Source organism: Ornithorhynchus anatinus, chromosome 1 (assembly GCF_004115215.2).
Source record: "Ornithorhynchus anatinus isolate Pmale09 chromosome 1, mOrnAna1.pri.v4, whole genome shotgun sequence".
NCBI lineage: Eukaryota > Metazoa > Chordata > Mammalia > Monotremata > Ornithorhynchidae > Ornithorhynchus > Ornithorhynchus anatinus.
In genome coordinates, this window is record NC_041728.1 from 72,815,423 (window position 1) to 72,835,712 (window position 20,290).

General features: G+C 39.7%; 1 protein-coding gene across 7 annotated transcripts in view; it reads right to left on the reverse strand.

The window, feature by feature from the left end:
* The window catches only part of HMGCLL1 (3-hydroxymethyl-3-methylglutaryl-CoA lyase like 1), a 181,977-nt gene continuing 161,687 nt past the window's right edge, over window positions 1-20,290 (reverse strand). For 6 of the 7 annotated variants that reach the window (XM_029073987.2, XM_029073973.2, XM_029074003.2 and 3 more), the window contains 2 exons: window positions 11,770-11,895; window positions 1-1,274 (listed from right to left, as the gene is read on the reverse strand). In XM_029073987.2, coding sequence (XP_028929820.1) covers window positions 1,164-1,274; window positions 11,770-11,895 — 237 coding nt within the window. In that variant the 3' untranslated portion in view covers window positions 1-1,163. The remainder of the gene's footprint in view (window positions 1,275-11,769; window positions 11,896-20,290) is intronic. The other variant, XM_029073980.2, reaches the window with a different exon arrangement.

Genomic DNA, 20,290 nt, shown 5'->3' on the forward strand with positions numbered 1-20,290 from the left:
TCCAAAATTATTCCAAAATAAGAACACCAGACTTTATTGAAGAAATCTACATACATAATAATATTGCCATCTCAAAATTAAATTTGACACAGCTTTCCATATTTGATTTGCATAGGCTGTAGAAATTATTTAAGTTATTTTACAGAATAGTTTCCTAGTGTCCATTTCTGATTTATTGAATAATAGTGTTCTGACATTATTTTAGGGAAAGACTGCTTTACAGACAGATTTCAGCTAATTCAACTTTCCAAACCAAGGGTCTTGTATAGTATGGAAAAAAACTACAATTAGCCAAAAATAATTCATAAGAAATTGAGGATTGAATTCTTATTAATTCATAAACCAACTATATGCTTCATATTTCCAATATTCAAGGGCCACATAAGTAATATGGACACAAAGGATCAAATTTGTAAATTGCATTAATCTGACCATTCTTATTGTAGCTACTGGATCCTGTGTTGAAACTTTTTTTTCTGGTCTTAATTGTTGTGTGCCATAACTCCTAACTGAAGAAAAAGGAAAGTAAAGTGATTTTGATGTATGAAACAAATATGGGAGGTCGTAATATGTTTCCAGGATTTGGCAAGTTGCCATTGACCACAACCTCTTGGAACTAGATAAAGTCATTCAAATAGTTAACAGATGTTAACCATAGCTGAACACAAAAGTGCTATTGCTAAAAATGACTTAGGGTCACATTCAAACCTGGCTCTTTGTCCATAACTTAACTGACTTGGCAAATGAAAAGTAGGATTCAAAGGCATAGTGCAGAGTATCAAGGCCACACACCATGTGGGATCTTATAAACTACTGAAAACATGTGTCTGGTGTTAATCCAGGTTGATTAAGAATTAAAAAGGTATTTAAAATATGGGGAAATATGCAGTTACTTTCAAAAAACTATTTTTGGAATAGTTTATCACATCAAATGTTACATGCTTTTTAAAATTTAAAGTCAAAATAATACACTGAAAATCATTTTATAATTGGTGTCAGTCTTCTGCTATTTACTGTGCAGGAATAATTCATTTCCAAAATTACAGTGATTCTACATAATACTTCAACATAACAAACATTTTAAAGAAAGCTCTCTTCCACTGTAATGATTCTCATATGGGCGAGAGTTCAGGGAACTGATCTTCAGAAACTTCCAAGCAAATTCATTCGATTCCAACATTGAAAGAGGCCTGTGCTACTTTAGAGTTGGTGGTCTTATTGACAGCCATGCAAATGAAGTTTCCAGCTTCCATCACTTTATAAAGGTTCACACCCTGAATGGGAAAAAAAAAAGATTCTTATTAATTGTGTCAATTTTGCATGGATAAAAGTACATAATGACATCATGGAAAACTTGGACATAGACAAGAAGATGTCATTACCTAATGGGAAACTGTTCAGTGCTCTGTAAAGGTCAACATTATATCAAAGACCTACAGAAAAAGGTAACTACAAGGAGGAGTTTTCTAAGATCAATAAATCAATAAATCAATCAATGATATTTATTGAGCACTTAATGTATACTGAGCACTTGATGTGGGGGAGAACAATACAATAAAGTTGATAGTCAACTTTACTGCCCTCATCTGACAAAAAGTCCTCTGGCTTTAACTCATCATTATCTTAATTATGGAATACTTTCATCATGTATTAACAGTGTGCAGAACACTGTACTAGGCACTCAGGAACATGCAACATAAGTAAATGACACAGTTGTTATGCTCCTAGAATTTACAGTATAATGGAGAAGACTAACCTTCATCCCCATCAATCAGTAGTATTTTTTGAGTGCTCATTGTGCTCTGCACATACTGAGAGCTTGGGAGAGTTCAATATAAGAGAGTTGATAGACATGCTCCCTGCTCACATTTACAGCTATGTTAGGAAGTCAATAGTTCTGGGAAATTTTTGTATAAAATTATTAATTTGATCAGCCAAAATATTTTAAGTAAAAGAAAACAATGGATGGTTCTCTGATAAAAATGATTTACACAAATGCCCTCCTTTTGTTTTTTGTATATGACTTTCATTATTCCAAAGTACATTCATATCAATCATATCATTTCATTTCAACCTGACAATATCATTGTGAGTTAAGGAAAGGTTGGTATTATTACATCTGTTTTACAGATGAGGTAATCAAGGAACAGAGTTGTTAAGGTCAAACAACAGAACCAGCAGCGTGGCTCAGTGGAAAGAGCACGGGCTTTGGAGTCAGGGCTCATGAGTTCGAATCCCAGCTCTGCCACTTGTCGGCTGTGTGACTGTGGGCAAGTCACTTAACTTCTCTGTGCCTCAGTTCCCTCAACTGTAAAATGGGGATTAAGACTGTGAGCCCCACGTGGGACAACCCGATTCCCCTATGTCTACCCCAGCGCTTAGAACAGTGCTCGGCACATAGTAAGCGCTTAACAAATACCAACATTACCAACATTAACCAGTGGCAGAACTAGGGCTAGAAACTGGGACTTTTGAGTTCCAGCTACTCCTGCTTTATACTAGATCACATGCTCCTCTCAAAATTCTGTTTGTTTGTCTATCAAAGAAGGGAAGGATAAATTCCATTTTATCATAACATAGCAGGGATATGGTCTCAGAAGTTTAATGGAATGTTTAATGCTATATTTTCTATATCCATAAAGCACTTTATAGCAATAGGTATATTGCTAGAAAACACATAGAATACTGATTTTTCATCAGTTAATTTTGTCAACAATTTTCACCTTTATAAACTTTTCTAGGACATTGAATTTTAGTCAACCCCCCTAATTTTAAAAAGTTATTGAATAATCTCTAAACATGGATATATAGCTAAAGCAGTTGTATAATTTTAAACATTTTAAATTCTTTGGACCAATTGTTGTGACAGGGTGAGACACTTGGTACAGGCCCAGTGATGCACTAAAAGAAAGATCATTCTGGACATTTTGGACAAAAAAAGTTCTACTCCCTTATACAATGGCTAAAAAGAAAACTTCCATCTGATTGGCTGTATAATCTCTCAGCTCATAATTATCATCCAACAAATGCTCACATGGGAATGATAAAACTTCATCAGCCACCAGACCCCTTCACCACCTCCAAAGAATGCAATTTTTAACAGTCATTTAAATGTTACCTGTTGAAATAATGAAAAAGGAGGAGAAGGTTGTTTGCCCTGCTCTCTACTTCTCACTTGAAAATGACAGACTGAGAACAGAAGTTTCAGCACTGCTTAAAATGTTTCTGACTAAAAAACATGATCCTGAAGAAGAATGCAACTACTTTTCCTGCTGAGATCAACTCTTCAAACTCTTCACCTATTTCCAGGGATCCAAGCTCAGAAGTCTTTGAATGCTACTGAAGTACAGGTTTGCCTAACAGTTGAAGACATTCAGAACCAGGTTAAGGTTCAAATATATTTTTTGTTGTTGCATGTCGATGTTGAAAAATGCACAATATTAAACATAATGGATAGAATGCTGTGCTATTAATACTAAGCCGCTGGCATGATGCATGGGTACCAGAAAGGAGACACAACTTATGCTTGATTGGAAGAAAAGAAAGCCTAAATGGGAGAAATGATATAGTGAAGGGATTGGAAGCCCTCGAAAAGAGTTCCAAGTAGGCAGTTAGGCAAGGGTAAAGCAGCATATTGTAACAGTACAGGGACATCGTCAACAAGTAGGCCCAAACAGCAGACAGAGGGAGAAGAAGAAGAAGGAGAAGGGGGGGGAGGAAAAGGAGGGGAAAGGGGGAAAGTAAGGAAGAGGAGGAGGAGGAGAAGGAGGAGGAGGAAGACAGGAGCAGGAAGAGAGAAGGAGAAGGTAGAAAAACCAAGCAAGAAGAAAAGAGGGAAGAAAGGATAAAGAGGAGAGAAGAAGGAAATTAAGAGGGCTACTCTAGAGAAGTGGTTGTTAGAAGACAACATATTTTCCAGGACCCTCATTCTCTAGAGTCAGTGTAAGGGCAGGCCCCTGCTACTGGCACTATTCTTGGAGAAGAGACACTGAAAGTAGGGGCACAAGGATACACCACCTTGAGAAAGTCCTCTGAATTCAGAACTCCATTGCCTTTAGATACCAGTTTGCCCCCTGCAGAAACTTTATCCAGAATGGAAGAGATCAAACCACATTCCAATTCCCTCCATTAAGCCACTTTGACATGTGGAAAGGTCAAACTTGTAATGTGTCCATGGGAGGGATCAAGAAAGCCAGAGGAACTGACCCCTGCTGGGTACATAGAGATAAGCCTTTCTGGGAACAAGGTGAGGAAATTCCATTTAAGAGTAGTACATATTTTCATCTTTTCATCTGACAGACCCCTTGCAAATGTGAACCTACTATGCATGACTGCCCCTAAGTAAGTAACCAAGAGAAAGGCTCAAGAACAAGAAGCTAACTGCAGTTTTGGATTGTTGTAGGTATTTGGACAGTGGAGAATAATTTTTAAATCCACATCTGAAAGGGAAGATGGGCCAGAAGAGACGATAATGAAATAAAGAAATAGAGAATAGCAGGGTTGGACAGCACTGATCATTTCGGCTTTCAGCTTTCACTATGAGCATGGCTTTTGAATGCTCTTGTTCATGAAGAATGGACTTACAAGGCATGTGGGGAATACGCAGAGAAGGCCTTCCATGACCAAGCCCTCTTTTCCTCTTCTCCCACTCCCTTCTGCATCACCTTGCTTGTTCCCTTTACTCTACCACTCCCCCTACCCCAACAGCCCCACATCACTTATGTAAATATCTGTAATTTATTTATATTAATGTGTCTCCCTGCTCTAGACTCTTAGCTCTTGTAGGTAGGGAATGTGTCTGTTTATTGTTGTATTCTACTCTCCTAAGTGCTTAGTACAGTGCTCTGCACACAGTAAGTGCTCAATAAATATGATTGAATGAATTGAATGAAAGGAGGATGAACAATATGTAAGGACCTGATACTTTTTGTGGTACTTGTTAAATGCTTACCATTTTCCAAGCACTGTACTAAGCCCTGGGGTAAATACAACATAAGCAGTTGGACTTATTCCTGGTTCCATATGGGGCTTGCAGTTTAAAAGGGAGGGAGAACAGGTATTTAGTTGCTATTTTGCAGATGCTTAAACTGAGGCACAGAGACTTTAAATCACTTGCTCAAGGTCACACAGCAGGACAGTGTCAGAGCCAGGTTTAGAACCTACATCCCCTGACTCTCTCAGGCTCATCCTCTTTCCATTCATTAGGGCATGCTAATTCTCTGGCTAGGTCATTTTGATACCTGCTGGTGGGAGTTCTAAGGCATCTATGGCTCCAAAACATCTGGGATGAAACAGATGAAACATCCTGTAACCAGGTGCACAGTGACATCTCAGAAGTTTGCCAAAGTCACTAAGGTCACAAGAAAGACAGAGCCAATCAGGAAGGAGGCTTATAATGGTCAGCATAGGAAGCCTTTTGTGTTTAGCCCCTTAATTGTTGGATACTAAAGTAGGAAGCAAGATGGTGTTTTAGTCTCAAAGGAAGAAAAGACTGGCCCCTACATCCGGAGAATAAAAAAAAAAAATGACTGCATGAATATGTGAAAGATCAGAAGATTCAGTTCCCTACCCTTCTAGAAGGAAGATGAAGATGCTGCTAGCTGGCAAATCATCTGGGTAAATAAAGTCAGCAAATGACATGAAAGAATCAGTGTCATTGAGTGTCAAACCAAGGATACTGCTTGAGCTGATTCAGATGGGAATTCTGGGAAGATACTTATTTGCCATCAGTGAATACTCAGTATCCTATCTTAGATAGTAATGCTCAGGAAAAGCATGACGGTAGCCCTCCTTTAATACACCCTCATTATTAAGGATAAATCGTTGGACATTCCTATATTTCTCCTCTACAACTCACTTTGAACCTGCCTTCCATGAATCTGTTTAAACCATTATAAATCATCCCAACATCAGACACGTTTCTTTCTAACAGAAGCACATGGGCTAAGTAAACTTTAAGGGTGGTGGGAAAATGTCTACAGGGCAAATTCTATTGGTGCCTTGCGTAGGTGAAAGCTAGGTTATGACAATAAATATACAGAGCACCATGGGCAACTGGAGATATTTTTTAAGGAAAAGGGTACAGGATAGTTCTTTTAATTTCCTTTTTTTCAGTTGTATTTGCTAAGCACTTATTATGTGCCAGGTACTGTACTAAGCACTGGGGTAGATACTAGCTAATTAGGTTGGACAAAGTCCAAAACCCACATGGGTGTCACAGTATTAATCCCCATTTTACAGATTAGGTAACTGAGGAACAAAGAAGTGACTTGCCCAAGGTCACACGGCAAACAAGTGGCAGAGTACGGATTAAAACGAGGTCCTTCTGACTCCCAGGCCCCTGTTGTATCCACTCAGCCATGTTCCTTCTTGTGAGAAAAGCACTGACTTTCATGGTGAGAAAGTTGAGGGAGTAAAGTTGTTTTTTGTACTACTAGAGCAGAAAGGGAGACCTGTTGAGGATTACTAGCTGCTACTGCTCAAAATGATTCAGATAGGAACTCTGGGAGTACACATATTTGCCATTGGTGAAGTAAGGCATTGGAAAATGTTTTAATATAATCTATACTAATAACAAGATTAAGAAAAAAGAATAACAGTGAAAAACACTTGGCATTTTCACTTTGAAAAATGTGACGTCTCAAGTTTTATGTAGATTAGATTTCAGTCACGAAGTTCAAAATATTATTTCTCCCTGTTCCCCTTTTCTTTGAGACAATGTTTGCAATTAACAGTTACAAATTGATTTTGCTCCATTATCATCTCTTACAGTCCCTCTGAAGGACATGCTTATACAAACATTAATTATTCTTGAAGGCATAGCCATTCTGAAATTCTTAATGAGTGTTCATGGGACAAGGTGTCCCTTTGCCTTATTTTTAGGGATAGTTTGTTATTAATTTGGGAGCATAAGAACACAAGGGCAAAGACACAGCAAAGCCAAGTACAAATGAGAAGAGTAATTATGATCTTTTATAAATTTGCTAATGTTGAAAACAAATATGGAAGGATTTGGTGTGGTGACTGGCATATCTTAAATTGATTAAATAAATTAAATTGATCCCTGGCATTTAATGGCAGCATTTAGCATGGGGGCTTTGCTAGCAAACATTTGTGATTTTCCTTTCCAGCTGCATTAAGATTATAATATACTTGCTTTAGTTGCAGCTATTCAATCTATCAATCAATCAATGGTATTGATTGAGTGATTAGTGTGTGCAGAGCACTGTACCAATTGCTTGGGAGAAGATAATACAACAATGCTGGCAGGTATGATCCCTGCCCATAACAAGCTTACAGTCTAGAGGGTGAGAGGAATATTAATAAAAATATAGAAATTAAAGATGTGTACAAACATTCTATAGGGCTGAGAGTGGAATTAATATCAAGTGTCCAAAGGGCTCACATCCAAGTTTATAGATGACTCAGAAGGGAAAGGGAGTTGGGGAAAGAAGGCTTAATTGGGGAAGGCCTCTTGGAGGAGGTGTGAGATAAGACTTGAAGGTGGGGAGAATAGTGGTCTGGCATATATGAAGGAGAGGGGCATTCTAGGGCAGAGGATGTGGGAAAGGAGTTGGCAGGGAGGTAGTTAGGATCGGGGCACAGTGAGCAAGCTGGCACTAAAGGAGTAAAATGTGTGGGCTGGGGAGTAGTAGAGGATCAGTGAGGTAAGGTAGGCAGTAAAGCTGATTGAGCATTTTAAAACTGGATGTAAAGAGTTTCTGTTAGATGTGGAGGTGGATAGGCAACCATCCAAGGTTCTTGAGGAGTGGGGAAATGTGGACAAAATTTTTTTTAAGAAAAAATAAACTTGGTAGCAGAGTGAAGTATGGACTGCAGTGGGGAGAGACAGGAGGCAGGGAAGTCAGTGAGGAGACAGTAATCAAGGTGAATTAGAACAAATGCTGGGATCAGCATAGTTTGGACAAAGAGGAAAGGATGGATTTTAGTGATATTATAAAAGTAACAGGACAGGACAGGATTTGGGGACAGATTAAATATGAAAGGTAGGAGTTGAGAATAATACCAAGGTATCGGGCTTGTGAAATAAGCTCATTGTGGGCAGGGACATGTCTAGCATGTCCAGTTCTTTTATACTCTGCCAAGCACTTGGTAACATGTTCTGCACACAGTAAGTGCTCAATAAATACCACTGATTGATCAATAAGGAAAACAGTGGAATTGTCTACAGTGATGAGAAAGGTAAAGGGAGGACAGGATTTGGATGGGAAGATAAGAAATTATGTTTTGAACTGAGTTTGAGGTTTTAGCAGGACAACATTTGGATATGTCCTGAAAGCAGGAGGAAATGTGAGACTGCAGAAAAGGAGGTAAATTTGGGAATCATCTGTGTAAAGATGGCATTTGAAGCTATGAGAACTAATGAGCCCCAAAGGAATGGTTGTAGATGAAGAATAGAAGAGGACCCAGAACTGAGCTTTAAGGGACCCCCGCTCTCAGAGGGTGGGAGGCAGAGGAGGAGCCTAGATAAGGGACTGAAAAGGAGCAGTCAAAAAGAAAGGAGAACCAGTAGAGGATGGTGTCAGTGAAGGCAATTGGATAACGTTTCCAGGAGAAGGGGGTGTTTGTTCCACACTATCAAAGGCAGCTGAGAGGTCTAGAATGATTAGAATGGAGTAGAGGCTGTCAGACTGGATAAGAAGAAGGTTATGGTTTCTGCAGTAGATGAGACTCAGTTAAAACTCCAATAGGGCAAAATATAGATCAATAGTGTGAAATTTAGAAAACTTCCAAATTTAAAATGGTAGTTTTCTCAAGTTGATCTTAGGATGTAAGAAAGCAAGGTAGTGTCATGTAGTGAGAAGAGCCAGAAACTGGGAATCAAAAATCCCAGGATCAAATCACATCTCTGCCATTGGGCTTTTCTATGACCTTGGATAAATCATTTAATCTCTCTTTTCCTCAGTTTCCTCATCTGTAAAATGAAGATAAAATACATGTGCTCCCTATCACTTAGATTGTGAACCCCATATGGGAGAGGAACCTAATCTAATCTTGTTAACTTGTTTCTATCCTAACATTTAGAACAGTGTTTGGCACATAATAAAAATAATAAATCATTATTATTGTTATTATTATTAGTAGTGCTAGTATTGCTGTTGTGCCCCAAGGTTAGTGGAGTGTCACTGGGAGAAGAGGATTGGCAGATAGGAAATTCTGGACACTTGAATTCCTTTAGGTTTGGTCCCCTGGTGGCAAAGTGCTTCAGGGAAATCCCAGATCCAAATTTGAAGAGGGTGGGGGGCTTCAGACCTTCTAAACAGGCCTGTGCCTCATCCCATGAACAGATCCCTGTTGGCACTCAACTACTTGTTAGCTTAATTAAGTTGCTTTAGATGTTGGAATACCATTGTTTGATACTACCAAATCTTTGTTTCAGTAATGGTCCTTTATTAAGTGTTTGTTAGGTACCAAGCACTGGGCAAAGCACTGGAGTAGAAACAAGAAAATCAGATCAAACATAGTCCCTGTCCCACACAGGGCTTGGAATATTTTACAATTGAGGAAACTAAGACCTAGAGAGGTTAAGTGATTTTTGTCCAGAGTCAAACAGCGGGCAAGGGGCAGAATAAAGATTCAAACCTGGGTCTTCTGACTTTAAGCCACAGGGTTTTTCACCAGGCCATGTTGATTTTTAGGAAACAATCTTGAGACTTGGGGGAGAGTCTTGGAAGAGTGGTGTCAGTACTTGTGAGGACTGTATCATTTATCTTTTGTTAAAAAAAAGTAACACCAAGAAACAGCTTTTGATTTGGGAAGGAAAAGAAAATCTCTGAACTAGGTCATGAGACACAGTGTTTCGTAGTTGATAGAGCATGTGCCTAGGAGTCAGAAGGAGCTGGATTCTAATCCCAGCTCCACCACTTGTCTGCTGTGTGACGATGAGTAAGTCACTTCACTTCTCTGTGCCTCAGTTACCTCATCTATAAAATGGGGATAAAAACTGTGAGTCCCATGCGGAACAGAGACTGTGTCCAACCTAATTAGCTTGTATCTATTCCAATGTTTAGTACAGTGCTGGCACATGATGAGCACTTAACAAATGCCATAAAAAAATACATTTCTGAAACCTTCTGTTACCAGTTGAATTGATGGGTTTATTACATGTCCAATGTCAAGGACAGGAATCAGAGCCTTCTTAATAGTTGTGATTCTACTTTCCTGTGTGTTGAGCAACCAAAAGGGTGGAAGAGGAAAGAGAAGAAGCAAGGGACATCAATTCCGCTGGAAAAAACCTCCATTACACCTGACTTGAACTGTACTGATCTCTCTCCCTTCTCTATAGTCTTTCATTTCCTCCTCCCTTCAAGACATCTCTACCTGGATGTCCTCCCATCACCTCAACCTTAGTATGTATAAAACAGAACTTCTTATCTTCCCTCCCAAACCCTGTCTGCACCATGACTTTCCATCACTGTAGATGGCAGCACCATCCTTCCAGTCTCACAAGCTCAACCTTGGTGTTTTTCTTGGCTCCGCTCTCTCATTCAACCCACATAGTCAATTCATCACTAAATTCTGTAGGTTCTAGCTTCACAATATCTCTAAAATCCAGGCTTCTCTCTCCATACAAACTGCTACCACGTTAATCCAAATACTTATCTAGTAATCACTTATTCAATTAAATTCTTGATTACTGTACCAGCCTCTTGCTGACCTCTCTGCCACTTGTCTCTCCCTACTCCAGTCCATACTTCATTCTGCTACCCAGATCATTTTTCTACAAAAATGTTCAGGCCCTGTTTCTCACGCTTCAAAAACCTCCAGTTGTTGCCCATCCATCTCTGCATCAAACAAAAACTCCTCAACATTAATTTTAAAACATTCAATCACCTTGCCTCCTCCTACTTCACCTCATTACTCTCTTACTACAATGCAGACTCTGAACTTAGCTCTTCTAATGCTAGCCTTCTCACTGTATCTTGATCCTGTCTATCTTCCCTCCAAACTCTCATCTATGTCCTGCCTCTGGCTTGGAATGTTTTCCCTCCTCATATCCAACAGACAATTACTCTCCCACCCTTTAAAGCATATTGAAGGGACATCTCCTCCAACAGGCTTCCCTGACTAAGTTCTCCTTTCCTATTCTCCCACTTCCTTATCCGTCACCCTGATTTGTTCGCTTTATTCAGCTCCCATCCGAAACCCATGGCACTTATGTAAATATATGTTATTTATTTATATTAATGTCTGTATTCCCCTATAGACTGTAAACTTGTTGTGGGTAGGGAATGGGTCTGTTTATTTTGATACTGTATGCTCCCAAATGCTTAGTATAGTGCTCAGCACACAATAAACTCAATAAATACAGTTGAATGAATGAATGAATTAATGCAGGAGGATTAAGACTGCGAGCCCTGTGTGGGACAGGGACTGCGTCCAAACTGATTAAGTTTATAGCTAGCCAGCTCTTAGTACTTAATCAATACCATAAAAAAGTGACTTCTATCCCTTAAGTAATTAATGCTTCTCCACAAGAATACAGAAGCTATTGACTCCTGATCATAGATACTGATACTGTAATTCATGATCTTAACCAAGTATTTCCTCCTGAGCATTCATCTTTGTAGTACTGATTATTAAGGGTGCTATTCAAAGAGCATCATGGCCCCTGCCCTTGATGAGTTTACAACTTTATAGTAGAGGGAATGTCTAACTCCCTGCCTCCTTTTCTTGGGGACTCCAGAGTCAATAAATTTATGTTAGAAATCCCAAAAGCGTAAGTGTCGAGAATTGAAAGAAACTTACTGTATTGATTCCCAGACCATTAAGCATGTATATCACATCTTCTGTGGCAACGTTTCCTGTAGCACCTTTTGCATAGGGGCAGCCACCCAATCCAGACACAGAAGAATCAACAACACTAATTCCCATCTGTGAAAGAGGTGAGAAAAAAATACCCATCATTACTTTGAGAAGAGTAAAGCCTGCTGTGTTCAAATTGTGACATGTTCTTATTAAGAGTTTGAATGGGATAGGGCTGGTGAGGATGGTCTCTCTTAGAATTTGAAAAGCCGATGAAGAAATATAACCTTATGAGAATGTTTCATTGAGTAGACTGTGAACATTATTTTAATAGAATACTCTTGATTTATCTGACTTTTCTAGGTTTTACCTGGGTGCTCTGCCCTCAGAAGGGAAAATGAAGGATAATTTTGTATTTGAGGATGGGAATAATAACATGCCAGTAGTCTATTTAAATGAGGATAGAATAGTGGCAGGAAAAAAAAAAAATCAGCTCCCCATCCTGCTTTCCCCATCCTTCCAAATGCAACTGCAGTCAGGAACCTGGGATTATATGAGAAGCAGCATGGTTCAGTGGAAAGAGCACGGGTTTGGGAGTCAGAGGTCATGGGTTCGAATCCCTGCTCTGCTACTTGTCAGCTGTGTGACTGTGGGCAAATCACTTAACTTCTCTGTGCCTCAGTTTCCTCATCTGTAAAATGGGGATTAATAATAATGTTGGTATTTGTTAAGCAGTTACTATGTGCAGAGCACTGTTCTAAGCACTGGGGTAGATATAGGGTAATCAGGTTGTCCCACATGAGGCTCACAGTAAGTCTACGTGCAGAGTACTGTTCTAAGCGCTGGGGTAGAGACTTACTGTGAGCCTCACGTGGGACAACCTGATTACCCTGTATCTACCCCAGCACTTAGAACAGTGCTCTACACATAGTAAGCACTTAAATACCAACATTATTATTATTATTATTATTATAAGGGAAGGGGTTATTCACTAGAACCTGAGGGTGACTTCTGAGGTTTCATATCAAGTTAAACTTCATGCAAACCTACAGTGTTTATTTTGCATATCATTTAAGAATATATATTGTTCTAGCTCACCAGGGAAGCAGCATGACCTAATGGAGAGAGTACAGGCCTGGGAGTCTGAGGACCTGGGTTCTAATCCTGATTCCACCACATACATATCTGCAGTGTGATATCAGGCAAGTCACTTAACTTTTTTATAGCTCAGTTTCTCATCTGTGAAATAGAGATTAAATCTCAATCCCTTCTGCTTAGACTGTGGGACAGAGGACTGTGTCCAACCTAATTATCTTGTATCTACCCTGCTCTTAGCACAATGCTTGGAACACTAAGCACTTAATAAATAACCTAATAAAGATATATTTCCAGGAAGCCAAATATAAGATGACCAGATTGATATTTGCACCTGGTTCATTCATTCAATAGTATTTATTGAGCGCTTACTATGTGCAGAGCACTGTACTAAGTGCTTGGAATGAACAAGTCGGCAACAGATAGAGACAGTCCCTGCTGTTTGACGGGCTTACAGTCTAATTGGGGGAGACAGGCAGACAAGAACAATGGCAATAGAGTCAAGGGGAAGAACATCTCATAAAAACAATGGTAACTAAATAGAATCAGGGTGATGTACATCTCATTAAACAAAATAAACCAAATAAATAGGGTGATAAAGATATATACAGTCGAGCAGATGAGTACAGTGCTGAGGGGGTGGGATGGGAGAGGGGGAGGAGGAGAGGGAAGTGGGGAGAAGAGAGTTTAGCTGTGGAGAGGTGAAGGGGGGTAGAGGGAGCAAAGGGAAAAAGGGGGGAGCTCAGTCTCGGAAGGCCTCTTGGAGGAGGTGAGTTTTAATTAGGGATTTGAAGAGGGGAAGAGAAGTAGATTGTCTGAGGTGAGGAGGAGTGCTTAACCTTTGCAGCTACATGATACTCCTTTGCATTTCTTAGCCCATCTGTGCATCTCACTGCCCTAATTTCAAGTACCGTTCCTACATAGACTATTCTTTAGGTAGTTCCAGAGTGGCCCTTAAAGTCCCTTCTATCCTCTCCTCTCCCCAGACCTATTATCTTAATCTTCCCTCTGGACATTGCATTACCCCATCCCGTTAAACACCTCTTTGCAAACCTACAGCTAACATTTTCATTTCTCCATTTGTGCAGTCTTTATCCCTAACCATGCCTGTGATTTGCATCCCCCCTTTTATGAATCTCATTAGAATACTTAAGTTGGGTCCTCAGTGGGAGTACTCTTTTCATAAGAGGCATTTAGTGGCTTGACAAATTTTTCTGGGTGTCATCTAAAATCTACAAATGTTTAGTAGAAGGGATGGAACTTTGACCCAGCATAAGGTCAGCTCCCACTGCCATATATGATGCAAACTGATGCCAGTCTGATTCCTACTTCCTGCTCATAGCCCATGGCCACAGTGCTCCTGAGTGCCAGAGTTGCATCTGCCTTGGCCCAATACTGGCCCTGCAGCATTTAAAAAAAAATTTAAATGAAAAGAAAACAAACAAGAGGCTTCTTATTCCATCCCTTCTAAACATCCTAAGGCTGGGGCTGGAGGGTCTGGGGTCTGGAGATGAATTGCATATGGTGGTTCTGTTTTCCCTGCTCTGAGCTGATGATTGGGCAGCTCAATCCCTCCTGAGGATTTGGGAGATCCCCCAGCTGCAGTGGCCCAAATTGGAATCCCCATCCCCTACCACAAGGATCAGGTCCAGGTTCACCCACTCATCCTTCAGTTCTGGAGGAAACGGTGTGCATGCTTGTGTCCCCTGTGCATCAGTCCCTTCTTCCTAAAGAGATTCATGGAAAAGCCATCTCCCTGGCATCACTCCTTGCTCAGAAGATCAAAACCTAGTAATTTAAACTATGAGTGGATCAATCAGTAGACATTAAAAACTGCCCCTTTTTTATACCATCTTGAAGGATTTCACCTGAATAACGTTTTGCACAACAAAATGCTCCAACCTGCCATGAAACCTTAGCCTTGCCCATCTCATGACACGCTGTCTTTAATGTCTCCACAAACCATTCTGTTGGCTGAACATATCACTGCATTTCATGCCCACAAAATTCACTGGGCTAGTCCATTTTGGCTTTTCATTACAGTTTGCTCATGACAGTAGTGCATTCCATTTGCATATCTCATTACATGATTCCATTGAAGTGTATCTTTTATGGGTATGCGTTAAATGCTTATTACCGGCATTGCACAGCACTAAACGCTGGGGTAGATATAAGATATTCAAGTTGGACATGGTCTGTGGCCCATGTGGGGTTCACGGTCTTAATCCTCATTTTACAAATTAGATACCTGAAGCACAGGGAAGTTAAGTGAGTTGCTTCAGGTTACACAGTGGACAGGTAGTAGGGCCAGGATTAAAACCCAGGTCTTGTTCTAACCCCTAGGGTACACTGCTTCTTATTGCTTTACACTATTATATATCTCCTAACAAGATCCCATTCTAGAGGGAATTTGAATGACTGCAGGGGCTCCTAGGAATGTCACGCTCCCTTGCATAGTCTCTGAATTGGGAACTGGACAATTAGCACTGAACTGGAGTGGAACTGTATTGGGCAATCCTTCGGGTGGAACACTGTACTGAACTATTAGAGACATGAAAGACAGTTCTTGCCCTCAAATAATTTACAATCAGATGGAAGAGTCAAAGGGGATGATAAAAAATACAACTGAATAATACTTTGCTAATGGGTGGAATAACCAGGAATATGGAGGATTAGACAAGGAATGCTTCTTGGGAGGCATTGTTTTAGAAGAGCTTTGAAGGGAGGCAGGGATTGGTTTAGTGCACCTGAGAGGAGAGGCAAAATCATAGTGAAAACTTGGAGCTGGTGGTCTGAGTATATAGGTGGTGGCTTCTTGGGATGTGCTGTTCCCAGAGTTGTGGGAGCAGGAAGGGTGGAGGTGGTAGAAGGGAGGCTTGTCTGAAGCCTACAGGATTGGGTAAGTCCTTAAGATATCCCTTTCTGATTACTAGGTGATGAGGTTTATTGATGAGTTACACTACCATTCATTAAAATTAGATAATTCAAATTATCCATGGCATTCTAATTTATGGTATACATTGGAGCCAATTTTCAAGCCTTATCAATCAGATTATTTCCATCTCTGAGTTCTTTTTGTGGCCTCTAAGTAAAAACATTTGATTATTTCCACCAGTGAGATCACACCGTTCTCTAATCAGTAATTGCTTTGCTTAAACCAAACCATAAATAGCCCGATGTTAGCCCCTCTGGGGCATGGGACGTGTTAAATTGCCTTTTATGTTGACAGAAGGATTTCTACTTAAGTAGATCCCTTTCTGAAACATAAGGAAAGTGGTGGAATCAGAATCATTCCAAATGTGAAAGTCAGCTTAATTCCCGCTATGCTCTACTGAAAGTTTCACATCTTTGAAAAAAAAAAGGCCCTCTGCCTTTGTCATTAATTAAAACAGAAGAGGCTTGATTCATGGCCTGAAGTAAAATTCCCACAGAACGCTGAAGAGAGCCTGCCACAGAGCTAGACACTCTTCCAGGCAAATGTTTCCCAGGGCAGGATTCCAGACACACACTATGGTGTGACAAGCAGAACCCTGCAGAGGTGTTACATGAACCCACATATTCCAATTTAAACATGCCAATCCTCTCAGTGAATGAGATACCAAAATAGTCTTTCACTGATGCTCATTTGACTCAGACAATGGAGTATTCAGGCTTCTATGTGACAAACAAATTTGAAATGTTTTTACTGCAGAAGTCACAGAGTGAATGCTAATTCTTTTTCCACAGATTACCTCATTCCCAGGACCAAGCAGTACAGTTTTTCTAATTTATTGAATATAGCAGCTTATATCAATGAGTTTGAATAGAGATATGAAATTAGAACCTTCCTGATGAGAGTTTACTGTTGTTTGAAATGCTCATTTCATTTATTTATGAAAGAGCATAGTCGCTTTGGTTGAAAACTGGATAGGAGAGCACACATACATGCTAGTGATAAATTGCAAAAGGAATCTTGTGTTTAGTTCTTTCCCATTTAACAGTTATATTAATGATCTGGGAGAAAATAGCACATTTGTGAAATGTATAGATCATACTGAATTTGGAAATAGTACAAACACTGGGAGAAGGCAAGAGAAACATAAAGAGTTTAGAATTAAAAAAAAATCAGCTTGGAAAATGCAAACCAATATAGCTGGAGAAAAATAATCTTCAGTACTGCTTTCCTGCAGGTGAAGAAAATTAGAAAGCAATTAAATTGAAAAGTAATGACAGTAATACTTTGTATTTTGATGCTGTGTAGAGGTCAATCTCATTATTCCAGCCAGAAAATTAAGATGTGAAAATAAAATTTCATTTAAAATCAGTTAAGGATAAAATAACTACATTTTAGGGTGAAAGACATATTTATAGCCAATAGCATTAGTTGGGAAGAGACTGGCCTTTCTCCACCTTGGGTAGGCAACATTTTAAATGAAATGACCAAAGAAAACATAAGAATCATTCAATCCAATTTAGTGCTTGGTAATGAGGTGGGAACTGCTTTCTCTAAATAGCTTAAGGCTTTGTATAGAGATAATCTAATTTAACTTTATGACAGTGTCCAGGTCATCAGATCAACTAGCAAAGTACCTACATGTGCACAATGTGGAAAAAAACAGATTTGAAATTTTCTGTCCTGACTTCTGACCACACTCAATATCAAATGACAGGGCCTGATTAAAAAAAATACAACTCTGGAATTTAGGGATCACAAGGAGGAAATGCTCGCAACCACACAGCTTCATTGTGTAGAAAAAAATGAGGAGAATAGATTATAGAGGAGGATACCCAAGGGGGTGGGAGTGGGGGAGAAGAATAATGAATAAAGGCGAGGTGAAGCACTGTCTCTCCTCTTGCCTGCATCCGTGTTCACATTAACTCAGTGCCTGGAAATCCCTTTTAGACCTAGAGCACAGCCCTCCCAAATCCAATCATTCCAACAGTCATTCATTCATCCATTATTCATTCATTCATTCAATCACATTTATTGAGCACATATTGTGGGTAGAGCACTGTACTAAACACTTGGGAGAGTATAGTACAACAATAAACTGGCAAGCTTACAATCTAGAGAGGGGAAGACAGATGTCAGTACAAATAAATAAATTACAGATATGTACATAAGTGCTGTGGGACTGGGAGCAGGGAAGAATGGGTCACCCAGAGGGATTGGGAGAAGAGGAAAGGGAGGGGGGCTTAGTCTGGGACAGCCTCTTGGAGGACGAGATGTGCCTTTAATGGGCTTTGAAGTGGGGGGAGAGTAATTGTCTGTCAGAATTAAGGAGGGTGGGCATTCCAGGTCAGAGGCAGGATTCATTCAATCGTATTTATTGAGCACTTACTGTGTGCAGAGCACTGTACTAAGCACTTGGAATGTACAATTTGGCAAAAGATAGAGACAATTCCTGTCCAACAACGGGCTCACAGTCTAAAATGTGTTCTAAGGGTTGGTGGCCAGAGAGATGAGATCAAGGCAGAGTGAGAAGGTTAAGGTTAGAGGAGCCAAGTGTGAGAGCTGTGAAAGCTCCTTGTGAGCAGTGATCATGACTACCAACTTTATTGTATTGAACTCTCCCAAATGCTTAGTACAGTGCTCTGCATACAATAAGTGCTCAACAAGAGAAACAGTGTGGCCTAGTGGATAGAGGATGGGCCTGGGAGTCAGAAGGAACTGTGTTCTAATCTCTGCTCTGCCACAAGACTGCTGTGTGACCTTGGACAAGTTACTTAACTTCTCTATGTCTCAATTACCTCATTTGTAAAATGGGGACTAAGACTATGAACCCCATGTGACACGTGGACTGTGCCCAAACTGATTAGCTTGTATCTACCCTAGCGCTTAGTACAGTCAGTGCCTGGGACATAATAAGCACTTAACAAATACCATAAAAAGATAAATAAATATCATTGAATAATTATCATTACATTAATTCTTGCATATACATTTATTTAACAGTAACAATAATAGTATTTGCTGAATACTTACTAAGTGCCAAACACTGGAGTAAGATAGAACACATACACATCAGGCACAGCCCTATTCAACACTGGGGAATCACTAAATCTCCATTATCTTGTCTAATGCTGACATGTCACCTCCAACCTGTAGCTACACAATGGACACATCTCTCCCAGATTGCCCCACCTCCATCTGCAATTGTTTTGGTAGTGATCTACAGAACTTTTTTGGTAAAAATTCGGTAGTGGTTTATCATTATTCAGATGAATAAAGTGAGGCATAGAAAAGGAAAGTGGCTTGTCTAAGTTCACAGCAGGCAAGTGCCAAAGCTGGAATTAGATTTCAGCTCTGCTGACTACCAGGTCCCTGCTCTTTCCACTAAGCCATGTTATTTCTCTGCCCATCATCAGCAAATGTAAATATATTCAAGCTTCAGAGGAAGTGTCTTGTGTTTCCATTGTACTTCCCAAATGCTTACTTAATCTAGTGCATTGCACTCTGTGGGTACTCAATAAATACTGGAATTACTATCGCTACTACAAAAAAAGCATTGTTTATTTGCCCTACCCTTAAGGAACCTTAGGAGATCTCTCTCAGTAACTTAAGTAATGTCATTCAGGATATTCCAGTCCTTAGCATTTATGCCTTTAAGTGGCTCTATAGTCATCCCCAAAATTTATTCTACATTTCTGCAGGTTCAGGTGCAAAGGAAAAAGAATGTATTTTTCATCATCTTCTATAGGGTATTGAAAGTATAAGCAATTATAGTTTCCATCAGGGGATAGGCTTTCTAGAAATCCTAAAAGGGAAGTTAAATTTATCATGAATCCAGGAGGGACAATGGTGTTAACCTTAGACATGCATCTGAAACTGTTAGCCATCTTCTTTACATTCCCCAAACCACTTCTGCTTTTCATTGCAAACAGCTGCTGATGGAGGTGAGAGACACAGAGATACTCCCTCAGCCACCAGAGAGTTGTTGCTGCTGAAGTTCCTAAAATCTTTCCAATCTAGAGAATTTAGCTTTCCTTCATCCAAGCTCCCTGGAAACCAGAAAGAGATTATTCTTCCCTTAGAATAAACTTTGGAAATGAAGGAATTATTTTCTTCCTTAGTTTTCTGTTCTTCAGGACATGCATCCATACACTATTGAATATACGCACAAGAATGTGGTTGAGTAAATGTCTTTCCTTCTTGGAAAAAAAATTGAATGCCATTTAAAAAATTAAGTTTTCAGAATGTAGCATGGTTTTCTTTCCTTCCCCCATGTACATTACATAACTCCTTTTAGTACATCTCTAATAAACTGTTCATAAAATGAACATCAGAGGTTGTAATAGCTGCATGCATCTGTTCTCATAAAGAGCACTTATTTTGCACAGCATAAGCACATGACAATAATTATCTGGCTCGCACCCAGAATCATTGCAGCTTGCCCCTGACATGGCCTCATTTGAAGGACTCAGGAAAGTGGATAGAAAGTGCCCTTAA